At 65.0% G+C, this 24,509-nt stretch overlaps 1 protein-coding gene across 4 annotated transcripts; it reads left to right on the forward strand.

The window, feature by feature from the left end:
* The first annotated feature begins 5,730 nt into the window (after window positions 1-5,730).
* Window positions 5,731-23,888, forward strand: INAVA (innate immunity activator). Of its 4 annotated transcripts, none has more exons than XM_037070519.1 (10): window positions 5,731-5,977; window positions 12,132-12,265; window positions 12,631-12,773; window positions 13,164-13,280; window positions 13,891-14,113; window positions 17,494-17,547; window positions 18,355-18,541; window positions 18,699-18,842; window positions 20,611-21,217; window positions 22,290-23,888. In XM_037070519.1, the coding sequence occupies exons 2-10, from the start codon at window positions 12,211-12,213 to the stop codon at window positions 22,380-22,382; spliced, it is 1,623 nt and encodes a 540-aa protein (XP_036926414.1). In that variant the 5' UTR covers window positions 5,731-5,977; window positions 12,132-12,210; the 3' UTR covers window positions 22,383-23,888. The 4 variants fall into 4 exon arrangements, with proteins under 4 accessions (XP_036926414.1, XP_036926413.1, XP_036926416.1 ...); XM_037070518.1 differs by lacking the exon at window positions 5,731-5,977 and adding an exon at window positions 9,866-10,085; XM_037070521.1 differs by lacking the exon at window positions 5,731-5,977 and adding an exon at window positions 9,866-10,085 and having other exon boundaries at window positions 18,702-18,842.
* The last annotated feature ends 621 nt before the right edge of the window (window positions 23,889-24,509 follow it).

A 24,509-nucleotide genomic window follows, 5' to 3' on the forward strand; every position in this document is an offset into this window, starting at 1 on the left:
CCTTTGGCAACAATTCCTCCGGAGAGGTGGTCCGGCGCGACTGGGACAAGATGCTCCCAATGTCATCACCTGGGTCGTTTCCCAGGGACACTGGGCAGCGCAATCTCGTGGCTAGGATCGGCTGTCACCCCCTGGGTCCACCGACGGACCTCACGTCACATCAGAGGGACCAGGGTTCTGCGCTTCAGGATGGGGGCCAGCGATTGCCCAGCTCCTGGGGGGCATCCTCTTCAAAATGGAAAACCAGGAAGCATTCAAACCTCTGCCACTGACTGACAGGTTCCAGGACATACAAGGGGTGAGGAATGAGTCAAATACCGGGGGCAAAAAAACCCCTGGAATTATCTTCTGGAGGGCGAGCCCTTGTAGTCCCAGCTTCCCCCACCAGGTGAGTGAGTGCTGTAGGACCCCATGGAATCAGTGCACCAGCTGGTGGTGTTGTGAGAGGCTGCGTTTGGCTGCAGTGAAATTTTTTCAGGACTCTTTCAGCTCCTTTACCCATTTCATGACGGGTGATTTATGAGAGCACCTGCCCACACCACACGGAGTGTTCAGCTGTTTTTAACCAAAAATGGCATGACCCCCAGGCCCCACCCTCCCTATTCACCCGATCTCACCCAGAGCAAGTTTTTTTTCATTTCCTCAGATGAAAAAAAAAAAGTCCTCAAAGGGAAACAACGTTTTGCCAGCGTGGAAGAAGTGAAACAAACCGGCAGCAGCACCACAGGCACCAGACTCGGAGAGTTTGAACGCTGTTCTGAGCGGCGGAGAACACCGCTTGGTTGGTGCGTGGCTTCACGCGGAGTGCTCCGCGGGCAGCTGAAGTCCAAACATGTAAGAATAAATACACGATTTTCATAGAAATAAATGCCGGGCTTATTTGCCCCCCCCCCCATAATGGGCGGCTGCGAGCAGGTAGGACACAGAAGGTAGGAAGGACCCTTCATGAGACCCCTGACCTGATTTTAACAAGTCACTCACGGGACAAAATCGGGGGAGGGGAGGAGAGTAAAGAGCCTGACGCAAAAAAAAAAAAAAAAAAAGAGCAAGCCAAACGCAACAATCTTCGCTTCTGCGCAGACACAAGCAGGCCGACGGCACCCCAGGGACCTGTGAACGGGAGATATGGAGAGCTGTTTGGGACCACGGTCGCTCAGTCCCTCGGTTCTCTAAGCAGCGCGCGTGGGTTTTTTCAGTAGTGCCTCCGAATCACTTAGCAGTGATATGGCCCCGAGGCCTGGAATTTTCTTCACACCACTTCACTTGAAACATAAATTAGGGAAATAACAAGTACTAACTGTAGCTGGTGGATAAACAGGAGCTCACTGGACTAGCCTGCTTTTGCTTGTGTTGGAAAGCGTCCAGAATAAAAGTTCCAGGCAGTTTAATTGCAGAAATTGCACACAGAGAAGGCTTGTATTTGCCCAGCACCAAGTACACACGGAAATGATAAAGCCAAAGTCCCCTTTGTCCCCCAGTCCGTCGCTGGAAGGATCCGCTGTTACCATTTGAGTAAGTCTCACTGGCTTTTAACTTCTTACCCTTTCCTGGCAGAATCCGGGCTCTTGACCGTGGCAAGCGAGAGAGAAATCGCCCATCTTCCAAGCACCCAAGAGGGCTGTGGGGAAGTCAGTTTCTGGAACAAACCGCGTGTGTCTTCCCATCCCCCTGACTTCGGCCCAGGTGGCTCTGCCCATCAGGATGGCCCCACACTTGCTTCCAGGTGCCACTCACGGCCCCCCTCCCCGCCCACCCTGCTCCAGGCTGTCGCCACACCCAAGCGCTTCAGTGCCTGGATGGGGCAAGTGAACGGGAATCAAGCTAAACCCTCCCGCCTGCAGCGTGAGCCCCAGAGGCTGGGAGCCGCGTGGGAGGGTGGGGTGAGGTCACATGTGGCCAGTGTTTGGGCCACCTCAGCATCTTCTGACCTCGATGGAAACCACCCTCCCGTGAGATCGCCAGCCTCTCTCAGCCCTCTCGGTGCTCAGGGCAGCACAGGGCTTCCTGGTGACAGACGCCCAGACCCCAGCCCGGCCAGGCTGGCCCACGGGGGCTGGTGGCCCTGTGAAGCCTGACACAGCTGAACCACAGGAAGTGACACTGGGTCCCTGGTGAGCGGCTCGGGACGGCGGAGACGGGCGAGCACGTACTCATTTCAGCATTTCATCTTCCGTTTTCTTGGAAGACTAGGAACATGAGAAACCCTTTTCACAACCATCGCTACCTGTGGGTAGAAAAGCATGTTGTCTGCAAGTTTGTCACCGTCCCCACAGTCCTGTCGGGGTGCAGTCACCCCCACTGCAGAGGGAGAAACCGAGGCACCCGTCTGTTGGGAAAATTCTCCCCTAAATGCGGTACCTGAGCTGCAGAGTGCCCACCTGCCCGGGGAGGGGAGTGGAGTCTGGGGAGGGGAGTCCCCCCACCCCCACCCCCAGGCAGCAGGTGAGATTTTAGATGCATCTCCATGCCCGCCCTTGAGAAGGACGGCCCCACCCTGGGCAGGGGGCAGCCCTCCCCAATCCTAGACCCCATACACCATGTCCTCTCCTGTAGGGCCCAGGCTCCTGCCTCCCTGAGGTTCAAGGCCAGAGGGCCAGGGGTCTGCATCCAGGGGTCTGGCAACTCTCTGCTCACCCAGCCCCACCAGGGGGCCCACGGGGTGGGGACCAGACTGACACGGCGTCTTTGCCACTCCAGGCCAAGCAGATAGGGGCTTTCTTGTGGGGCTGGGCTGGGTGGGGAAGGAGGTGATCTCAGGACCCCGCTGTCCTGTGTGTGGGGACAATGGTCTTCCCCTTATTTGAAAATCCCTTAAAAACACTGCTGGTATTTAGCTTGTACCTCAGTAGTTGTATTATTTTTAACACAACTCACTCTCTCAAACTCCCACATTGTCTGTGGGTCTCCAGAAACCAAAGTGGGGGTGGCCGAGAGACCAGGCTCTCTGGTGAGGCCCCCAGAGGGGCGGAAGGTGGGCCAGGGTTGGGGTCACAGTGAGGAAGGGCCAGGCTGTGCCCTCCTCGGAGGAGGGGTCCACGTCCTCCCCCAGCTGGGCCTGGGAGGCAGGAAGAGTCTGGGCTGGCCCGGAGCCTGCAGGCCCTGCGCAGGGCCCGCTGTGGCTTCACCCTGGGTTTCTACCAGGGCACACGGGGGCCCACCTGTGGTCCACACCCCAGGGCGATCCGCTGCCAATTGCTGCCTCCTGGTGGTGGCGCTGGGGAGAGCCGCCCCCACTGGTGCTTGGAAGTTGGGCAGAGGGGTGGGTGCTGGGGCAGGGTCCAGAGGGACTGCAACCCCATGGGAGCCCCAGCGACCCACCGGGATGGAGGAGCTGGAGAGGCAAGGGGGAAATGAAAGAGGAGACAGCAGGCGCAGGGCGAGCTCTAGACAATCCTGGTGGCATTCAGATCCCGCTGGAGACCTACAGGCCCGGAGGGTGCTGGTGTGTTTGGGGAAAGGGGTTCCTTCTCCGGCTCCTGTCCCTCGGGCTCTGAGCCCCAGCCATGGGTCTGCCCTGTTAGCCAAGCCGCTCTCTACACTCAGGGACCGGGCCACAGTTTTGGGGTGTCTCTTCCCTCGAGCAACTGTTGAGTGAAGCCCCTGGCTTGACCCTCTAAGTCGGTGGCACACACTCAGCACAGCCACTCACCTGCCTGTGCCCAGCCCAGAGGGTCCTGGTCGACAGAGGCCTCGAGCCAGGCAGTGCCCTCCCGCCCCTGCCCGGCTGGGAACTGCAGGATGCCGTCAGGAGAGGAAGCGGGGCTCCAGCTCACTCTGGGGTTTCCAAACAGCTTCCCACCTCGGGCATCCCCGGGGCACTGTCTGGGCCTCCGAGACTCCACGCCCCTCAACCAGCCCACGAAGAAGCAAGGGGATGGGAAGGGGAGAGGCAGCAGGCTGGGCCGGCTCCCTGCTGGGCCCAGGGCTGAGGATGTGAGTCCTCAGGCCCCGCCCCGGGGAGCAGGCTGGGGCGGGGCCTCCACCGGGTGCCTGTGAGGAGGGGGTGGCGCATGAGCAGCTCCCGGCCGCCACGCCTCCACTGCCGCTCTCAGAAGCCCGGCCCTCTGCCTGCTCCTCACCTCAAGAACCCGGGAAGTGATCCCCTCGGGGCCTGCGCCACTCCCAGGAAACCTGGCACCGGGCCCCGCCCAAGTGAGCACCCCTTCGAGGGAACCCCCGAGCCAGATGCCTGGGAACCCCAGCTGCCCCTCTGCCTCCGCAGCCAGCCACTCATGGAGGGAGGCCGGCCTACTCCAAAATAGCTCTCGACTCACCTGTACTTCACGGCCCCGATGTCACCGCATGAGTCAGGCCCCGTCAGCCCTGCCCCGGGGGGACTGTCTAGCCACGGTCGGTCTCCCTGTTTCCAAAATCCCCCCATGTGCGCATCACGGTGACTCGGCCCCAGTCACCTCTGGGATACAGTCAGTCTTCCGTGGACCGATGGCTCCTTGGTGTGTCACCGTGGCTGGGGCCCTGGTGCCCAGAGAGTTGGCCAAGCATTATTCTAGATGTTTCTGTGAAGGCATCTGTATATTCAGATGAGATTAACATTTCAAAGAACAGTAGACACTCTGGCCGGTGTGGCTCAGTGGACTGAACACCAACCTTCAGACCAAAAGGTCGCTGGTTCGATTCCCAGTCAGGGCGCATGCCTGGGTTGCTGGCCAGGTCCCCAGTAGGGGGCCCTCGTGAGGCAGCCACACATTGATGTTTCTCCCTGTCTCTTTCTCCCTCCCTTTCCCTCTCTCTAAAAATAAGTAAGGAAAACCTTTTTAAAAAATAAATGAACAGTAGATGCTGGGAAAAGCAGGGTTACCTTTCCTAACAAGGGCGGGTCAGTCAAGGCCTTAACAGAAAAGAGGCTGACTGCTCCCTGCGGAAGAGGGGGGCCTGCACGCTGACCGCCTTTGGGTCTCCAGTCCTTGGGCTCACCCTGTAGATTCTGAAACTGTCAGCCTTCCATTTCAGGATAAAAACCTTAAATCCTCAGCTCGCCCCTGGGCTCTGCAGCTTGGCTCCTGTAGTGCGTTTGTGCACGTTTGAGAAAGCCACCGCGTGGGGGCAGGTGGCTGGGCCCCCGGGCTGGGTGGCTGGGGCACCGGTGAGCCTTCCTCTTAGCGCATGAGCAGGGCAACGCCTCCCCCCAACTTCACCCCCGAACCGCCCCCCCCCCCCCGCCGCNGGGCAACGCCCCCCCCCCAACTTCACCCCCGAACCGCCCCCCCCGCCCGCCGCTCCCGCCCCTGCTTCCCAGGGCGCAGTCTGCCTATGCGGCGGCCCTCAACCTCCTCACTTTCCTTCATGGCACCGCCCCCCCGCCCCCCGGCCAAACACATCCCCCCCGAGATCCCTGCGGCTCCTACACCTGCGGTCCCCAGTCTTGAGCGTTTGTCCGGACAGTGCTACCCCGCTTCCTGCTCAAACCTCCCAAATCCGCCGGGCTCGCCACCCCCACTCTGCGACCCGCCCCCCACAGCGCGCCCAGGGTCCTGGCCCTGCCTTCGTATTTCGATCAGTGTCTCGGCGGGGGTGGGGGGGTGCACTGAGGAACCAGCCTGAATTAGTTTCTTGAGCAAATGAGAACGGGGGAGCGAAGAAACGAATGATGGGCAGACGGGGCACGTGGCTCGCAGTGCGCAGCGGCAGGAGGAGGGTCTGACTGGGCGGAGGAGGGGACGCAGTGCCAGCTCGCCAGGCGCGCGGGAGCAGGGCGGGCGCGGCGCCCCCGCCGCCTCCGTGCCCTCTCCCGCCCCGGGGTCTCGGAAATGGAGCTGCCCGGTCAGGCCTGGCCAGGGCGCTTGGACGAGGGCGGCGCTCGGGCGCAGAGGAGCCTCCTCCCGCCCCGGCCGCGGGAACCGGCCGCGCCGGGGGGGTCCCGCAGGCGGGCGCCCGAAATCGGGCGCAGGGGGACAGCCTCATCCCTGGGACCAGAGCCCCTGCTGGCCGCCCACCCGCGCTGACACCCTCTCGCCCGGTACGCGGCCCCGCCCGACTCTGGGGTGGGACTCTGAGCCCTGTCGGGCTCCTTCCCCCCTCCTCCGTGCCTTGGTACGCCCCGGGGGACAGATGTCTTGGGATCTTTAACATTTGGGATGCTGCGAATGCCGAAGTTAAATGGAATACCTCCGGGGAGGGCGGGCCGGGGGGAGGCTAGGGGGGAGGGACGGCGGCCTGGACACGCGCGCCCTGCGGCTGCGGGGCCCGGCCGGGGCGCGCGGGCGCGGGCGCGCGGCGCTGCGGCTCCGGGGGACAGGTAAGGGGGAAACGGGGGGCCGCAGCCGGGTGAGTGGGGGATCGGCCCCTGAGCCCACCGTCCTGGGCCTTAGCGGAGGGTGCTCTACTGGGGATGGGGAAATTCGCCCGGGGGGCGGGGATGCCGCGCTCCTACCCCACATGCCTGTTTCCTGCTCCTCCACCTTTCTCCTTGGACCCTCCCCGCGCTCCCTGGCCAGGTTCCGGAAAGCTCGAAAGCAGCCAGACAAAAGGAGCCAAGTCTCCGCCGCCGGGATGCGGAGGGCGTGGTGGGGGAGGGGAGAGGGTGGACAAAGGGGCTTTTAAGAAAGTCCGGTGTTTGGTTTCGGGGCGCGTTCCCGGCTGGCCTGGGGTTCCCCGGTCCCAGCCACGCCACCATCGCTGGCCGGAGGCGAACACCTTTCCCGGCGGGAAGGGAGGAGAGGGAAGGAGGGAAACGGCGGAGGAAGGAGCCACCCCGCCCCCTCGGCCTGCAGGGTCCCGGGCCCTTCCTCTCGCGCGTCTCCGCAGCGGGCTCGGCGCTGGCCGCCGATTGTTAATTCATTCGGTGGAGTTCGGGTCGACCGAGTGGGCCCTGTGCTGGGGGCGCGCCGAGCGGGACAGGCCCTGGCCTTCGAGGACTTCAGTCTCGGGAATCCGAAGCAGCTTAAAGACGGCACTCAGCCCTGGAGAGTGGATGGTCGAGGGGCGTGGGAGCGCCTCTAAAGCAGGACTTGTTCCTGGGAAGGCACCACACGAGGGACAAGCAGGTTTCTCCTCTCAGAGAACGTCTCCAAGGGTTCTGCTTCAAGGAGATTCGGCGCCCTCACCGGCTGCTGGTCCCGGGCGTCCACCAGTCCCTCGATCTCTGAGATGTGCTGGGAGTGGGGTGCCAGACCCCAAGTCCCCAGCCAGCCGCGGACTGTCCACCTCCCCTTGGTATTTTGATTGGAATGGCAGGCGGGCAGATCCCGTGGGCCTGGGGGTCTTGGAGGAGAGAGGGTCGCCAGTCCAGCCCCAAACCCCAGATTCCGTGAGTCAGGAAATGCTGCCTGTGGATTTGAGGGTACAGGGCGCCTTTGGAGCCAGAGATGAGGGCTTACCCGAAGGCACGGTTCTTCCCGGGGTTCAGGGGCAGCAGAACCTCTGGAGGGAATTCGGAGGGTTTGCGAACTCAGGTGGGGAACACGTGCATCGCCTTTGGCAGAAATGTAGCCCTCCGTTAGAAAGGCGAGAGAGGCGGTCGCCTGTGACTCTGCCATTGATAGAATCTGCGAGAGTCCCGTGTCACAGTCCACTGGTAGCCGTCTTGAAATACTGTCCGCACTCATCACTCCGCCGGTACGCCTGTACCACCACGGCGGTGTACAACTGCGCTTTTCAGGTTTTTGCCCTGTATTTCAATATAATTGGTTCCCAGTGATTCTCTTTATCGTGTGTATCAAAAAATACTGCTGTGAGCTGATTCTAGAAACTTCCATCCTCTCCCACCTGGAGCTGGGGGGAGGGTGTCAATTATGTGCAAAGTCAACTCCTCTGTTTGACGTGGTAGGAATGCGCACACCTGTGGGGGGTGGGAAGACTTGTTTTTCTGAGGACTGGGGGGAGGGAAGGACCTGGAGCTCCTGACCCTGGAGGGGGCTGCCCCCTGTTGGGGCCCCTCGGCCTCAGCCAGGGCGGAGGAGGTGGTCAGCCTGGCGGGGTGGGCTCGCGTTGTTTGAAGAGGGGCTGTGCAGGAACGCGAGGCTGCCTGCAGGGTACGGGAGGGGAGGGGGCTGGGGGGCTCCGGGCTCCACTGGAGGTGCCCGCACTGGTGTAGGGAAGCCACCCAGGGCTATGTCGAGGTGCCAGGCCTGGGGGGGTGAGAATCCTAGAACAGGGGTCAGGGAGGTGTGTTTCGGGGTGAAAAGAGCCTCCCCACCTGGCGCTGGTGGGCCAGATGCTGGCAGCGAGGAACCGCAGTGGGGAGAGACCAAGCTGGGAGCGGTGCCGTCCAGGGAGTGGGCAGAGGCCCGACTCTGCAACAGCGTGCAGGTTACAGGTCACACAGGGCGAAATCCGAGACGGGGGAGGGGTGGGTGTTCAGGGTCCCCCCCCCACCCCCCCGCCGGCTCCGGGAGCTGACTGCTGGAAGGTGAGGTGGGAGTGAGGGGTGCGTCTCGGCTTCAGGTCTGGAGGACAGTGCTTGGGTCTCTCCTGCTCCCCCCCCCAATCCTGGGTCTGGTTCCAAGGCAGCCAGGGGTCCGCCCACCTCAGGGCTCTGGAGCTGAAACCTGACTGAGGCGCAGCTGTGACCTTTGGCCCGAAGGGGTCGGTCCCGTGACCCTCGCTGGCAAGGGCCCGGCTACTGTCCTCTGCCGCCTTGGGGACTGCTGGTGCTCCAGGGAACAGCTCAGTCCCTGANGCTTGGGTCTCTCCTGCCCCCCCCCCAATCCTGGGTCTGGTTCCAAGGCAGCCAGGGGTCCGCCCACCTCAGGGCTCTGGAGCTGAAACCTGACTGAGGCGCAGCTGTGACCTTTGGCCCGAAGGGGTCGGTCCCATGACCCTCGCTGGCAAGGGCCCGGCTACTGTCCTCTGCCGCCTTGGGGACTGCTGGTGCTCCAGGGAACAGCTCAGTCCCTGAGGGGCAGAGGGAGAGACTGGTTTCCAGAGCTAGGAGTTAAAACGGAGTCATCAGGGTCAGGAGGACCCTTGGTTTGGGGTGGTGGGCGAGGCCAGCTGGAACGGGCCTAATGCCAACAGCATTTGGCTGAGGGGTTGGTGGGGTGGGAGGCCTGGGGGCTTGTTTTCTGTAGGCACCAAGTTTCATTTCGGCCTCTGGCCCCTTGCTTGTGGGGAGCGGGCTCAGAGCCCAGGGTCCCCTGGTCCTCCCACGGAGAAGGGACGGGACCGGGGTTTGGGCCGGTGTCCTCGGACCATCCCTCAGATGATGTGAACAGGGAGCCTCGACTGTGGGGGGAGGTGTCCCAGAGAGAAACCGGGCAGCCTGGTCTTGGGACCCCAGAACCGTCCTGAGGGGCAGCCTGGTCTTCTTGGGACCCCAGAACCGTCCTGAGGGGCAGCCTGGTCTTCTTGGGATCCCAGAACCGTCCTGAGGGGCAGCCTGGTCTTCTTGGGACCCCAGAACCGTCCTGAGGAGCAGCCTGGTCTTCTTGGGACCCCAGAACCGTCCTGAGGGGCAGCCTGGTCTTCTTGGGACCCCAGAACCGTCCTGAGGGGCAGCCTGGTCTTCTTGGGACCCCAGAACCGTCCTGAGTCTTTTCAGTCCCGCTCGGGTGTGCAGGACAGTGGGGCCCGGCCTCATTCGCGGGGACATTTCCTGCTGCTGTCGCTCCCCGTGGACATTGGTCCTTCACCCCACTTCTGGGGCCTTGGAGCCTCGATTTCTGCACAGGGAACCCCAGGTTCAGCAGGGCAGCGACCTCCAGAGGCAGGAGCTGGGCCCCTCCCAGCTCTGTGCACTGCCCCGGGGCCCTGCAGGCTGAGAAGACAGGACCCTGTTGCCTTCCTCTGGGGTTCCTCCTCGGGGAGCCCCCCTCCCTGCAGCCCCGGAAGTGCAGAGGCCCAGGAGCAGTCGGGGCAGGGCTGTTTAGGGAGGGACGGGCTCACCTGCTCCGCCCTCTGACTCAAGTCAGGACAAGCAACCTGGCTCCCTGGGCCCAGCAGCCTGGGAGGAGGGACACAGGGACGCAGAGCTGAGGCTAGGCTCTGGCGCTGGCAGGGCTGGCGTGAGGACAGCGGGAGCCCTCTGTGGCCAGGGAGACCCCCGGGGCATGTGACACCCTGGGCCCCCTACCTGGGCACCAAGGCTGCGTCTGGACTCTGGTCTCTGGGGCGAACTGCAGAAGCAGGTGAGGGCGGGACTCGGGGTTGGGTGGAGCAGCTCCCTGAGCGGCCCGGGCAGCGGCCAGCACCGCCGTCATCGGTCTCCTCCTGTGGTCGGGGGCCCAGCGGTGACAGGGGTGCTGGTGGGTCCCCTCACCCTGATGAGGAGCCTGCAGTTCTGAAGTCTCAGTTTCCACAGGGGGGCGGGCAGCTGGACAGAGGTCCAGGACTTGACTTCAGGGTACCTGTGGGAGGGAGGGACCCCAGTGGCCGAGCCTGAGGGACTGTTGTGGGTTTCTCTCTGTCCCCCCATGCCCCTTCTGTTCTCTGTCTTTCTCTGGGGACCTTGTAGTTGGGCCCGTGGACTGGGGCTGGGGTACCGGGGGCCAGGGGGATTCCTGGGTTGGGGAGCGGTGGGGGGCTCTGGGGTAGGGCCCCACCGTGGGCAGAGCAGCTGGGGTGGGTCCTGAGGAGGGGGCCTGCGGCAGGGCTGTGTCTCACTCTGTGTCATCTGCCCTGTGACAGCCGGAGGCCCCGGGAGGCAGGGTGACTTTCCCAGGGTGACAGGGACTTGAGTCTGGGGCCCCGATGTGGGGCCTGTGCCGTGAGCTCAGCATTAGGCTCGGACCACTGAGGGCCAGTGCCTCCCGCCTGACCTGGGGGTGTGAGCCAGGCTCTCCGATAGCTCCCCCACCCCTGGTCCTCAGAACTGCCCCCCTCTGCAGGAGGCTGCACAACTTCCCCAAAGCAACTCCTTCCAGGTTAATGATTAGTGAGCAAGTGTGACTAATTCCCAACCCCGCCACCTTCCCGCTCCCTACCCTGAGCCTGCTGAGACCACCCTGTTCTGGCTGGGCCCTGGCTCTGGGGAGGGTGGGAGGGTGCCTGCCACCCTCCTTCCGGCCCTGCCTCACCTCTTGGAGACCAGTGATTGGGAGGGAGGGGTGCGCGGGGCAGAGGGAACCCCCCACCGTGCTCCCAGGTCTGCAAAGGCCCCACATCAGCCTTCTCTGCTTGGAGCCCTGCCCCAGCCCGCCTTGGAGGCTGCGGTCCTGGGGCTTGGGGCTGGAGAAGCTTCTCCCTGCTGCTGGCCTGTCTGCACGGGCAGGGAGGTGGCCCGCTCTGCGCTGGCTCTGTCCCGGGGCAGTGGATGGAGGGGCAGCCCCATGCCCCCGCTCAGAGTCCTGGGTCCCCAGGAGGCAGGGTAAGCCGCAGACGGAAGCCTGGGAGGACTGGGCGGCTGTTGCTCAACGGGCTGACTCAGTGAGGAGGTGGCTGGGCTCTCCTCGCAGACGGCCCGCCCGCCCCACCCCTGCCCCACTCCGTGCACTGTGCCGCCCGTGGATTTGGGGAGGCGTGGGGGCGGGCAGCAGGTGCTCGTTCCCTGACAGGTGCCAGCTGGGCTGAGAGACACAGCAGGGACAGTCCCCAGCCACCTCTGCTCTCAAGCCCCGGGGAGGCAGAGGTGCGGTGGTCTTTCTGTCCCCCGCGGCTTCCACTCTAGTCACGTCCTTCCCTTCTCACAGCCCTGACAGCCTCCTGGGGCTCCCCTGGCTGTGGGGGACGGGATCCAGCCTGAGTTGCCCTCAAGGGGTCTCCTGGGCATGGGCGGTGGCCTGGGAGCTGGTCCCGGGCTTTGGCACAGCTCTCTGGCACTTGCCTGGGTGAACTCTGGTCAGGGAGTGGGGCAGCCTGGGCTCGGGGGGCGGGGCCCTGGCGGAGTGCCAGTGTCCAGCACTCCTTGGAGGACCCTCACCCACCAGGCAGCAGGGTGGGCCTCATGCCCCCCGGGCTCTCTGCAGAGGGCAGCGAGCCCCGTGGGGACAGCTAACCCCACACGGACATCACCCCCGTCCTGCTCCCCTCTCCCTGAACTGTCCTCATCGTTTTTTGCTCTTTTCCCTGCTGACCTGCTCCCCAAAGTCAGTGGTTCCTGTGGCCACCACCGCTGTCCACTCCCTTGGTCAAGAGGACTGTCCAAGAAGGAGGCAGCAGGGGTCCTTGGGTCGGACCCCTCAGCTCTGCTCGGAGCCACGGGGGCTGACTCGTAGCTTCTGCTTCTGTCTCTCAAGCTGGGGAAACTCCAGGCGGCCAGCCCAGCCTGGCCCAGGCAGGCAGGGGCACCACGCCTCCTGGCCCCAGAAACTCACCATGGAGGCGAAGGACGAGGCCAGCGACACCGACAGCGGCGTCATCCTGCAGTCTGGTGAGTGACCCATGTCCCCAGGCCAGGGCTGGCCAGGTGGAGAAACTGGGCCTGTGTGCGGGGTGTGGGGGGAACTGGGAGGGCCGGACAGTCTTTCTCTCCCGAGGCGCCGGCCTGGAGTCTGATCCTATCTGGAACAGACGTCTTCGCTGTCTCCCCCGTCTTCCCCGTGGGTGCCGGCAATCACTCAGATGGAGAGTCCCTCGGGTCAGGGCCTGAGCCGCCCGCCCAGGCTGGCCGGCCCAGCGGAGGATGAGGGAGAGGAGGCGCACACGCCTGTACGTGTGTGGGCACACGCTTCCCTACGGGGAGCTTGGCCTGCGCCCTGTGCGGGGCTCCCCTGAGCCTGTGCCCTGGGCCTGCAGGACCCGACAGCCCGGTGTCCCCGCTGAAGGAGCTGAAGGAGGCCAAGGAGCTGACCCACGCCATGCGCAAGCAGCAGCAGGCCCTGGAGGCCCGCCTGGAGGCCTGCCTGCAGGAGCTGCGGGGGCTGTGTCTGCGCGAGGCGGTGAGGCCCGCCCTGCCCCCGCCCGGGGTTCCCTGGGGAGCCTCGTCGGGGTGGTGGGGCTGCCAGAAGGGGGAACTCTGGAAAGGACGGGGGAGTGTGGTGCCCACATCCTGGGTGTGGGTGCTGGCTGCTCGGGTGGGGAGAGGCCCAGGGCTTGAAGGGACCAAGCAGGGGGAGGCGTGGCAGGGATCAAGGTGGAGGTGCGGCTCTGGAGGAGGAGAATGAGGAGGCTGCGGGAAGAGGGGCAGGGGGCGCCCGAGAACTCCAGTGCCACCACCCTGGGGACCGGAGCGGGTGGAGGTGTCGGGCACTGGGCCCCTGTCAGTCACCGGGGCTGGCTGAGCCAGCGGAGAGGGGCCTGGCTTAAGCTTGGTGTTGCCTCCCCCACAGGAGCTGACAGGCGTTTTGCCAGCCGAGTACCCCCTCAAACCAGGGGAAAAGGCCCCCAAAGTCCGCCGCAGGATTGGAGCTGCCTACAAGCTCGATGAACGGGCCCTGCGCAGAGAGGTGAGGAAGTGGGGTGGCTGGCCGGGGTCCCCGAGGGTGGGCCCAGAGCTGGGACTTCAGGGCTGGAGAGCGACACTGAGCATGGTACACCTGGCGGCCTCCACTGGGCACACCCACCAGATGGCGTGGCTCTGTGTGAGTCTGGGGCACCCTCCAGGGTGTGGCCCCAGTGGCTGTGGGGGGGGGTGGTATGCCACCCCAGGGATCAGGACAGCGGGCAGCCCACTGGGGGCCGAGGCCACCGAAGAGCTCCATGAGGTCACCAGCAGCCCAGCAAGGCGGTGACCTATTCAGACAGGTCGCTCTGGCTCCGGGACAGCCCTCCCTCTCGGTAGGGTGGTGGCCCAGGTCCTCCTAAGGGCCCTCCCCTGAGCTGTGAGTTGTGACGGTCCGCCCCGGCTCCCTGCCCAACCCTCTGGGGTCAGAAGGGAAAGTGTCCTGTTTCCGTCCCCCCCACCCCGCCCTGGTAGTTCCAGGCCAGCAACCGCTTGGCTCCTGGGCACCTCCCTGCACTCCACCCTCTGCCCCAGGTCGGCGGCTCAGGGCCGGGATCCAGAGCACCGGCCTGGGCTGTTCCCGGCACCCCCAGCTCACCCACCTGCCCCTGCAGGACCCCCTGAGTGGCCTGGAGCAGGAGCTGGCCCTGCAGCTGCAGATTGCGGAGGCAGCGCGGCGCCTGAGCCGCGAGGAGAAGCTGAGCCGGCAGGCCCGCCGGCAGCGGAAGCGCGCCCTGCTGCAGGAGGAGGAGAGGCTGCGTGCCCTGGAGCGCTGCCTGGGCGAGCAGCGGCGCCACCGCGCCTCCCTCCCCGCCGCCCCGCCGCCCCTGGACCCCGGTGAGTCTGCGTCCGGAGACGAGACCCTTGGGCTCACGTGGGAGGTGGGCGCCCACCGCCACCGCCCTGGCTCTGGCTAAGCCTGGCCTGCCTGCCCCCCACTGGCCTCTGTCCCCCAAGTCCTGAGAGAGCACCCCCTCCTTTCATCCACATCCTTTCAAACCCCCCCTGCCAGGAGACTTCCTGGAGGGAAGGCACAAGTCAAGCTGACCTGGAGCCGGTTCTGAGGGTTCTCACTTTCTTGCCTTCACGCCCTTCCAGCCCTGGGGCTGCCCAGCCCAGAGGGGTTTCAGGCAGCTTTCAGTCCGTGCCCCGGGCTGTCCCGGGCCATTCAGTGTGGAATCCAGTCCCGGGGCCCCGCCCCACCGTCCTTTCACCTTCTAGAACCTCCTGGCTAAGAGTGCATCTCTGCCCCTTGTCCGTTCTGGCCCCTCAGTCCCTTGGCCCAGGGGCAGGCAGATGTGGGGGCACAGGGTGAGTTATCTGGGCCTGAAACCAGCGTCAGGGGTTCAGTGGTGAGGGGACTGCAGGAGGGGTAGGGGCAGGCCTGGGGCAGAACTGGATTCCAGGCCCGGGCTGGGAAGATTGCTGATTGGTTGACCGCAGTCCCCACCCCCTCAGGCCCCAACCCTGCCCCTCAGGTTGGGGGTGGTTCTTTGTTGAGTTGGGACCTTGTACAGGGCTCTTCCTGTCCCCTGCCTCATGACCCCTGCCTCGGGCAGTCTCTCGTGGGCGTCTGATAGAGTAGAAAGGGTGTGACCAGACACCTCCCAGCGCCCCTCAAGCAGCTGTCAGCCAGGAGTAAAGGCTGTGGTGGGACCCTACCCAGGAACACAGGACGCAGGGTGTGACCCAGCTCGGGGGGGCCAGACCTCCCTGGTTGAAGGCCTGTGGCCTGCACAAGGACACTGCGGTCCCCGGGGCCCTCCCTGCGCCCTCCTGGCAGCTCTGTGGAGACCACTGCACCCCCGTCCCCGTGGACGCCCAGCTCTGCGTGGGGAGGAGCCGGGGAGGGAGGTGGCCCCTCTGCGGGGTCCTCAGCGGCCTCCTGCCCGCCGGTCTGTGGTTGCTGGGGTGGCGAAGGGTGCGGGGTGTCACCCTGCTGCTGCTGTTGGTGACCCGCCTGTCAGGAGCGCGGAGCAGGGTGGGACTCTCCCGGGGCTGTGGTGAGCGCTTTGGGAGGTAGGCAGCTCCAGAAGCCTCTGGGTTCTGGAGGAGAAACCCTGCGGGTCCCCGTCCAGATCGGAGGGGCCTCCTCTCCCCGCTCAAGCCCTGTCCGGTCAGACTCGGTGTCTGGGGCAGGGGGAGGGGACCCAGTGCCACCCGGGGGTGCCTGCTCTGGGGCTGCGCTGCAGGCCCCCCTGACCCCTCCTGAGCAGAGGGTGGAGAGGGGCCGATAATTAGGAGCTGAATGGCGTTGGGAATGGAAGAGAAAACAAAGCTAAAGGGGAAAGCAGCAGCGACCCCTCGCCCGCGGGGGCTTCATTACTTCGCCCTGGAGCGTAAGTAGGGCAGGCGAGGCAGGGGAGAGTGATGAGTCCGTGCTTGGTGGGGGGCGGGGAGCCGGAGGAGCCATAATCCCGAGGGTGCTCTGAGCAGGTCTGCTGGCGGGCAGCCCCACCGTCCTGTCTGCATGTGGTCTGCACCTGCCCGCCCAGGACGGGGGCCACTGGCCACGCGGGCTCTGGGGCCTGGGCCGTGTGTCTCTGTAACCCAGGGACCGGGTGTATTTTATTCCACGGGCATTAGCGTAGCCTCACGTGGCTTGTGGCTATGGGCTGGCCAGCAGCCCTGGACACTCAGCGTCTGTGAAGTGGTGGCCTGGGCCCCGCTCTCGGCCTACCAAGTGAGCACCCCGGACCAGGGGTAGGGGGGCTGGGGCCAGGCGGTGCCGGACCCACCCTTGTCTCCTCCCCACCAGGGACGTGTGGCCTGTGAAACACCCCCTGCTTGTCCTTGTGAAGATCAGGAGTGATGGGGGTGGGTGTCCATCTTCCCAGACCAAACACCTGGCTCTGCCCCCAGCTGCCTCGTGGTGGGTGTGACAGCATCTGTCCCTCCCCCATCTCTTCAACCCGACATTTGCAAAGAAATCTTAATTCTTCTGAAAGAGCAAAGGCAGGTGGCCAGAATTCACTCAGAGGGTATCTCTTCAAGGGAGGCCCAAGGCAAAGACTGGCCGAGGCAGCGTGGAGTCAGCTGGACTCCAGGGGTAGATGGCCCTGCAGGGGAGACAGTGGCCCTGCGTAAGGTCCCAGTCCGGTCTGGCTGAGGGGCTCAGTGCAAGGACTGCCCGGGTCTGCGAGGCCCCGGTCCCAGCTACGCAACTGCCCGCCTGGCCAAGGCGGCCGGGCGTTGAGTGAGCAAACCCATAGCTGCGCTTCCGTAAAACTTTATAGAAACAGCCAGTTAACCAGAGTTGGCTGCGGGCTGTCGTTCGCCCATCACTGTTATAAAAAAGTACTGAGGCGGCTGGATGTCCGCCTTCAGGATTTTCTGGGTGACGGCCTGGGTGTTGCATCCGCCCTTGGGAGAGCGGTTCAGAGCCCAGCGGCGGCCGGGCCGTCAGAGTGTGAATTCCCACCGCCCTGTGGGCAGACTCCTCCAGGCTCGGATTCCTGGGCCGCCGCCTGGAGGGCCTCGGAGCGTTGCACCTTAGAGGGGGTGCCGGGAGGAGCCCCCGAGTTGACGCGGCCACAGTACAGTTACTGGCACGATGGAAACACTAGCGGTGGCCTCAGTTTCCTCCTCTTTGTCCTCAAACCCAGTTGAAGATATTGGGGAGGGCCCCCCGGGTCCCCAGGGGGCAGATTCTCACCATAGGGAGATGGACGTTCGCTGCAGGGCAGTGGGCAGCTCAGGTTCCTGTGCTTCGCTGGGGCCCAGCGGCGCTCTGGGGCCGGTTGAACGCCCGCGTCTGGCCGGCTCGGTCCCACAGGCCCGCGGCTCAGAGCCCCGCTCAGCGGCTCTTGGTGGGGGTGCGGGAGTTCTCCCACTCGGGGTCCCTCGCATCCAAGACAGCCGTAGTCTTCGGGGAAGGCAGCCATGTGCCTCCGTGCCGAGGGCCTTGCGGGACTCCCCTTCCCCTGCCAGCAAACGCTGGCCGTTTGTGACAGATGGGGAAACCGAGGCCCACAGCATCGAAACGGCTTATTCAGGGTTGCAGGACTAACGTCGGCCAGGAGGGACATCAGTTTCCTGACTCCTGGCTTCTAACGTCTGCCTTTTTTTCTATTTCCAAGTAATAAATTCACGCCGGTGGGGGACTGAACACACAGCGGGCACTTCCTGACGAGATTCCTGGGATGGGTGGGGCGGGGAGGGGCCAGACCTGGTGGCCCCGACATCTGCCTGCTTGCTCAGCTCTCCTCTCTCCCCAGAGCTCTGCGTCTCGGACGACAGCTCCCTCTCGGACGGGCTGCTCCTGGAGGAAGGTGCGTGGGGACGTGCAGGGACGACCATCAGGACTGGGATCCCGTGGCGAGACCCGGGGCTTGGGCAGAGTTCACGGGCGAGGACTCCAACTGGGGAGCGGGCTTGGAGCGGCAGGTGGATGCGGCGCCCCCCTGCCCCCCACCGACACTAGCCTGTCTGGGCCCCAGCCCATGCGCAGTGAGCGCGGGGATGTGCTGGCTGCTTTCCCTTCTAGATGCTCAGCCACCGAGTCAGGAAAGGGACGGGCCCATTCCAGCCAGGCCCCAGGCCTCCCTGCCTTGCTACGGGGCATGGATTTCAACGTGCGCCTGTCGGAGCTGGAGGGCCTCCTGGAGCAGCAACTGGGCCTGGTGACAAGAGAGTGGCGGGAAGCAGAGGTCCTCAGTGGTGATCTCTGCCTATAAACCTCGAGGGTGCTGGGGATCAAGGCGACTGAGTGGGGGGCAGTCCCTCCGAGGGGAGTGCCCAGGCCAGTGAGAAAACAGGGCACGTGGGCATGGAAAACAGGGAAACAGATGGTTTGCAGCAGACATAGCACCAGGAGCAGAGGTTGAATTGAAGGGTGAGATGACCAGAACCAGGGAGAGTCAACCCGGGCAGGCTTCTCGGAGAAGGCAGGTGTCCATTAGGGCAGTGAGGTAGGGATTGGGCCCCAGAGGAGAAGACATTGTTTTTGTTTCTGACTCTCTGGGCCCAGAGCTACCAGAGCCACGGCCCGGTGCAGCCGGACAGGCAGCCGGGGGAGGCAGGTTCCTGCTGGGCCGGTTCCCCAGCCGCTGCCTCCACAGGTCTCTCTTCTCCTGCAGAGGAGGCCCGAGTGCCGAAACCTGCCCCAGCGTCCCCGCCCCAGAGCCTGGAGGGGCTGCAGCCTGCTGGGCCTGAGCCCGGGGGCCTGGACCCAGCCCCCATCCAGAATGGCCCCTGGAAGGAGACCAGCCTGGACCAGCCCTACCAGAAGCCGGGGAAGACTGTGGACTCCGGCAGCGAGTCCAGGTTAGGGAGGGGGCGGGGAGGCGGGGCTGGGAGCGGGGGTCAGCTGGGGGCCACCCTGTCCCCAGCTGTGAGCTGCGGGACTAGGGGGCCATTCCTATGCACAGTGTGAGCCCCGGGGGGCGGCATCCACCCTGAACCACTTCTAACCCTACTGCAGCAGCCCGGCCACCACGCCGCAGGACTGGCCTGCCTCCTGCCACGTCATCCCTGTCCGCAGTGTCCCCGGCCAGCGGCAGGGCCGGACAAGTGCCCCCGCCACGCCCGACATGCAGGGGCGGAGGGCCCAGTCGCAGTTGCTGAGGTAAAGGGCGGGCCACCCCGAAGGCACAGGGGACAGGGGACCCACCCTGGAGAGCTCACCGCACAGTGGCTCCTAGGCACAGGCAGCCACCTGGGGTGGCGCTGCCCAGGGCCTGCTTGGGGACCCCCAGCAGAGGCCGCGCCCCAGCCCGGGACACCCGGGCAAGTCGTTGGGACACTTTTTTCTTCCCACGCCCCCCGTTTTGTCTTTCTGCACAAGCCCCCTGGCCGCCGCTTTGTCCTCACGGGGACAAACTGTGGGTGTCGGTCGGTACCTGACTGCCGGTCTCTGAGCACATGCCACCGATTCTCTTCAGTTCCTTCGTTTAAGGTCCGTGAAGGTGCTAGGAAGCCCGAATTCCCCAAAACCGAGCCGTTGCCCCCGAGGGAGCGCAGTGTTAGGTCCCCAAGAGCGTCTGCCCACGACGTCCCTGTCAGCCCACATCAGTGACCCCGTTTTACGGGCCTCTCTGTTAAAGACGCCGTATTTGATATACGTCGCTGGAGGGTGACCAAGGAACTGGCGTCCCGATGAGTCTCATTACCACCTTTGGGGTGCACAGAAGTAGGTTTCCGGGTGCAATGCCAGCAACTGATACGATAATTAGTGAATAATAATAACGCGAGAGCGAATTGATTCGCACCCTCGCAGCTGTGACCCTGCCTTTGCCCACCCCACGTCTTCTCCCCGAGACCTGTCACCTCCCTCGTGCCGGGGACACCAGACGCTGTCCCTGTAGAGCAGTGATGTCACCAACAAAAAGCACAAGAATGCAACCACGTGGCCCCACAGGGGCTGGACCGGTCTTTGCGTTACAGGATGAGCTGCAGCCGGAAGCTGCCTCCTTCAGTGTCAGCCGAGAAGGGGCCAGTTTCCCAACATTCTGTCCCCGCACGACCACGCCAGCGTCGCGTGTGTCGATGTCGGGGTCATAGGGACACTGTGGCTGTGCGAGGGTCTGCCCCCGCACACCCCGTGAGCAATAAGACTTCACGTGCGACTTAGTCCGTGCCCACCGTGGCCCTGTCCTGGGGTGAGTGACCCAGCAGGGCAGCCTGCCGCACCCACGCACGTCCAGGGTGCCAGCAGGGGTCCCCCGTTCGTGTCAATTCCATGTCAGGTGGCGCAGCATGGGGCACCGTCAGGGACCACTCGCCACGTCACGGATGGCTCCAGGTGCGCCATGCGCCGGGGCCCTCCGGCAAACAGTGCCTCGCTGCACGTCAGCAAGGGGTGTCCCCTCTGGACAGACCCAGCCCCGTGTCCCTGTGTGTCAGTCCTGCCGGGCCTGGGCTGGCGCCCTCGGGGAGGGCCGGCCTGTGTGAGTTGCCCCACGTACGTCTGGGGGGCCGTCGAGAAACAAAGTATGGCAGACAGTGACTTCGGTGACAGAAATCATTGTCCCGGAGTTCTAGAGGGCTCTGTTGTTGGGCTGTAGGCCACAGTTCCTGTCCCCTCTTCCTGTGGCCTTTCCTCTGTGTGTGACACAAGACAGTTCTTAAGCATTGTTTTAGTTATGTGGAGGTGGCCGCCTGGACAGGTCCCGCAGGTGGAATGCCCTGAACCCAGGGTCCCTAACGAGGCTGAGAATACGTGACCCTGAGGTGGCACAGGGGACATGACGCAGGGCGGTGCGCGTGGAGTGAGGGGGTGTGAGTTGCTGGGTGGGCCAGGCCAGAGTCGGTCTGTATGCTGGGGTCTGAGCCGGCCTGGTCTCTGTCCCCACTCCTCAGACTCAGGGTGTCTGTCTGTCTTCGTCTGCCCCCAGGATGGACTCCTTCCGGGCAGGGCCCCGCCGCCGCCCCACGCACTACACGGTGACCGTGCCCAGCTCCTGCTGGCCCCCAAGCGGACCTCCCCGGCCGCCCCACGCCCCCCACTCCTGCTCCGAGGACAGCGGCTCCGATGGCTCCAGCGTGTCCCATGCCACCTCGCCTGGCAGCAGCAGCCCCGACATCTACGCCCTGCAGCCACTGTCCCCCCACAGGGCGCCCAGCTACCACGCGGCCTGGGGCCCGGACGCCCCCCGCCCCTCGCTGCTGCTGCCCCCCGGGCCCTTCCCGGCCGAGCTGTTCCTGCTGGTGCCCGAGGGCTGCCTGCCGCCCAGCCAGGGCAGCCGAGCGCCCCTGGAGGAGGAGCGGCTGGCCCTGCGGCTGCAGCAGCCTGTGCGCCCCCGGGGACGCCCGGCGCGTGCGCCCTCGCTCAAGGACAGCCCTGCCAGCCGCGCGCTCTGCCGGGCGGCCGTGACCCAGGAGCTGCAGTCCTGGCACGAGCGTGCCCGCCTGCGGGGCGCGCGCCCTCACTCGCTGGACCGCCAGGGCGCCTTCCGCCTGCGCAGCCTGCCCCTGGGGCGCTCCCTGGGGCCCCGGACACAGGTGAGGGCCGCTCGTATCCCTTCCAGCCCTCGGGGGGTGGGGGTGGCCAGTCCCGCAGTCTGCTGGCTGGGAGATCGCCAGCTGCAAGGACAGGCCCACACCATCCCCTTGTGGCTTTGGGAGGCACCCAGGTCCCTGGCTGTGCGTCCCCTCACGAGCACAAGCCCACGTGCACCGAGGGAGAGGGTCCCTCTGAGACCTGAGGCCTCACCAAAGTCCAGCCCACGTCACGCCCCGGCTGTCCTGGCTGGAGGGGCCAGGACAGAGGGAGCATCTGGGAAAGGCTTGACCGAAGCCAGAGCCCGGGCGGCCTGGCGGCCAGTCGGCCTGGCCGACACCCTGCCTGTCGGCGAGCTGCAGAGTAGGGTGTCGTGTTGGTTAAGGGCACAGAGCCGAGAGCAGACTGTCCGGGTTCAAATCTCGGCCCTGCCCCTTGCTAGCAATGTGGACGGGCAGGTGGGTGAACTCCCAGCCTCTCACGCCCTCGGTAGTGGGGGGAGCACTTTTATCCCAGACTGTTGAGGACATTGACTGAGTGCGTATGTGTGAAGGGTTAGAGGGGAGCGTTGTGCGCACCAGACCGCGGGACCGGGACCGGGCTGGGCGGCTCGTGGGGCAGAGCACCCTGGCCCTGCGATGTGGGGGGGCAGCACCCACGAGTGCGTTCTGCTTCCCCTGGGGCTGAGGGCTCCGCAGGGGACATGCTCCTGAAGTAGCCCACAGGCTGCTTCTCCGAGACCCCCCCTGTCATGGGCAGGCCCAGCTGGACATGGGCGTCCCCTGCCCTCCACTGCATCAGGCCTGGCCACAGCGGGCCCCGCCCCTGGCCGCACCTTCCTCCTCTCCCTCCCTGCGAGCCCAGACCTGCGGGTGGCCCAGCCCCAGCCCAGCCCAACCCGCCAGACCGGGAGGCTGCTGGGAAGGAACTCCAGAAGAGGGCTAGGCGGTCAGGGTGCCCGTCATGCCCCCAGGACAGCTGGGGGGAGGTGTGGCTCCCTAGGGGACAAGGGTGGTGCCGCATGGGCCACCAGCCAGGTCTGCTCACCCACCGCCTTTGTCCCCAACCCCGCAGGTGCCCGCGGTGTGTGTGCTCCGCAGATCGCCCGAGGGAGCGCCCGTGCAGGTCTTCGTCCCCGAGAACGGAGAGATCATCAGCCAGGTGTAGCCGTGGCCTGGACGCCCTGGGCCCCCCGCGCTGCTCCCCAGCGGGGCTGCAACACCCCCCTCCTGTGCCTTCCACAGCTCCCCGTCCCCATCGCAGGCCGATGGCCTGGAGCTGAGACTTCCTTTTTTTTTTTACCAGTTTTTGTTCAGAAGTCCTGGTCTGTGAATTTATATTGTCATTTGTTCTCAAGATCGCTGTCACATGGTGATGCGTTGCCCCTCAGAGACTGGCCAACTGGACCCAGAGCCTCCCTTGCCCGTCAGACTGACAGCATGTCTCCTTCCACAACCCAAGTGGCGGGACACCGGGGCAGCCGGGGCCGTAGCAGGTGCCCCCCACGCTACGCCCTCTAGTTCTGAGTGTCCCTGAGAACAGCCTGGCCCCCAGGGCTGGGCCCCCACTGGCCCTGTTCCCCAGCTCTCTGGGCATGACAGGGGTGCTGGGCTGGGGAGCCCCCCCCCAGACACTGTGCTCTGTGATGCACACACTGAGTGAGGGTGGCCAGTCTGTGTCCTGGTGAAGGACTGTCTTACTGTCTCGCTAAACCCCATGTGGGGTCCCCGTCACTAACTGCTCTCGGGGCCCCATGGGCTCCCAGCATCTGCTGTCCTCTGAGCCTTGGGCATCAGGAGGCCAGGCTGGGGGCCAGCCCGTGGTGCTGGCTAGAGAACAGCTCACTGTGACCCCTGCTCAGGGCATCGAGGTCCCGAAAACCAGCCCTGTGCAAACACTGTGGAGAGGTGGCAAGTCTGAGGGCAGTCCGGGTGGGGTCATGCCCCTCCTACTGCCCCGCCCCGCCCGTCTCAGCTCTGAGAATGGACCTGTGCCTACTGGCCAGCCCTTGTTTTCACCAGCAGCCGGGAGTGCCCACGCTGAAGGGTGTTAATGGCCTGTCCTAGCTGCCAGGACTTGAGTAGGCCTGGGTGGCTGGCTGAGACTGTCGGGCGGTACCCCGCTCCAGGCCTGTGGGGTGGCCGGGGCGGGTACCTCTACTGCTGGGCATGGTGCCTGGAGGGTCGAGGGGGGCCCTGCTTCAAGGAGGCAGGCACGGAGCCCCAGCCGTGATTCCCCCCATGTGGACCCTTCCTTCCCCTCCAAAGTCCCTGCACTTGGTCAGGGCACAGATGTAGCCGCAACGCCCAGGAAATCGATGCCTGACCCCCAAGAGGCCCCGCTGTCCCACTGGATAGAGGCGGCAATGCCCAGGGGGGCCGTCTGAGGGCTGAGGGAGGGGCACCTGCATGCGCGAATGTCCTCTGGAAGCTGTCCTGGCCCAGTTTGTCTCTGAGCCCTTCCCCCTGTCCAGCCACCTCCTGGCCCAGTGTCCTGTGGGGGGCAGAGCCAGGAGGCAGCAGAGCGCCCCACCTGCTGGCGCACACCTGAGTGTCCTTGATGTTAACTTATTGGTTCTGGAAGGTGCTGGTGGTGTTTTCCGCGGTGGGGCTGCGCCTGTGTGGATTTTAGTGCCAAAAACTCCAATAAAGTCTGTTTTCTGTGACCGGCCAAGCTGACTGGGTGAAGGTTCTTCTGCGCCGAGCAGCCCAGCTCCTGGGGTGCCCACCCCGGGGCTGCATGGCCTGGTCCCGGGCAGTCGGTGGGCTGGATGGGACGGGAGAGGCCTCTCGGGCCACCTGCTTTCCTGGCAGGATGGGAATGGGTGTCCCAGGCCCGGAGCCCGGCTGGGCTGTGGTCGGCGGTGAGTGTGGCTCAGCCTCCCGCTCCTCTGGCCGGTCCAGCAGGCCCTGCTGCCCCATCTGCTGGACCCTTGGGGCGGGGCTCTGGACAGGGACCGCAGAGGGAAGGGAGCTCCCAGGGGGATCCCGCCCTGCCTGCCTGCCCTGCAGGGGTCGCCCTGACCTGGGTGTGCGCGTGCTGCCCCCTGGAGTGCAGTGTCCCCTGGAGTTGTGGGGCCCCCTGCAGTGCCATCCCCAGGGGAGGAGGAGGAGGACTGGAGCCTGAGTCTGAGGTGCCCAAAGGCAGGTAGGGGGCCCTGCCTGTCCCCTCCCAGCTAAAGGAGGGGTGGGCTGGCAGTTCAGCCTCATGCCTGGTGCTCAGCCTTGGGGACCCGGGGTTCTTGTGGCTCGGGGCCTGACAGGCTGAGGCCCTGGGTGTGCGTTCTTGGGGGAG

Source organism: Sturnira hondurensis, unplaced genomic scaffold (assembly GCF_014824575.4).
Source record: "Sturnira hondurensis isolate 20B ecotype Veracruz unplaced genomic scaffold, ASM1482457v3 Scaffold0018805, whole genome shotgun sequence".
NCBI lineage: Eukaryota > Metazoa > Chordata > Mammalia > Chiroptera > Phyllostomidae > Sturnira > Sturnira hondurensis.

Coding starts and splice junctions, on each gene's coding strand:
- INAVA (XM_037070519.1), top strand. CDS start 12,211: ATGGAGGCGAAGGACGAGGCCAGCGACACCGACAGCGGCGTCATCCTG. Junction 12,266..12,630: donor CGGCGTCATCCTGCAGTCTG/GTGAGTGACCCA, acceptor CTGGGCCTGCAG/GACCCGACAGCCCGGTGTCC. Junction 18,843..20,610: donor GCCCAGTCGCAGTTGCTGAG/GTAAAGGGCGGG, acceptor GTCTGCCCCCAG/GATGGACTCCTTCCGGGCAG.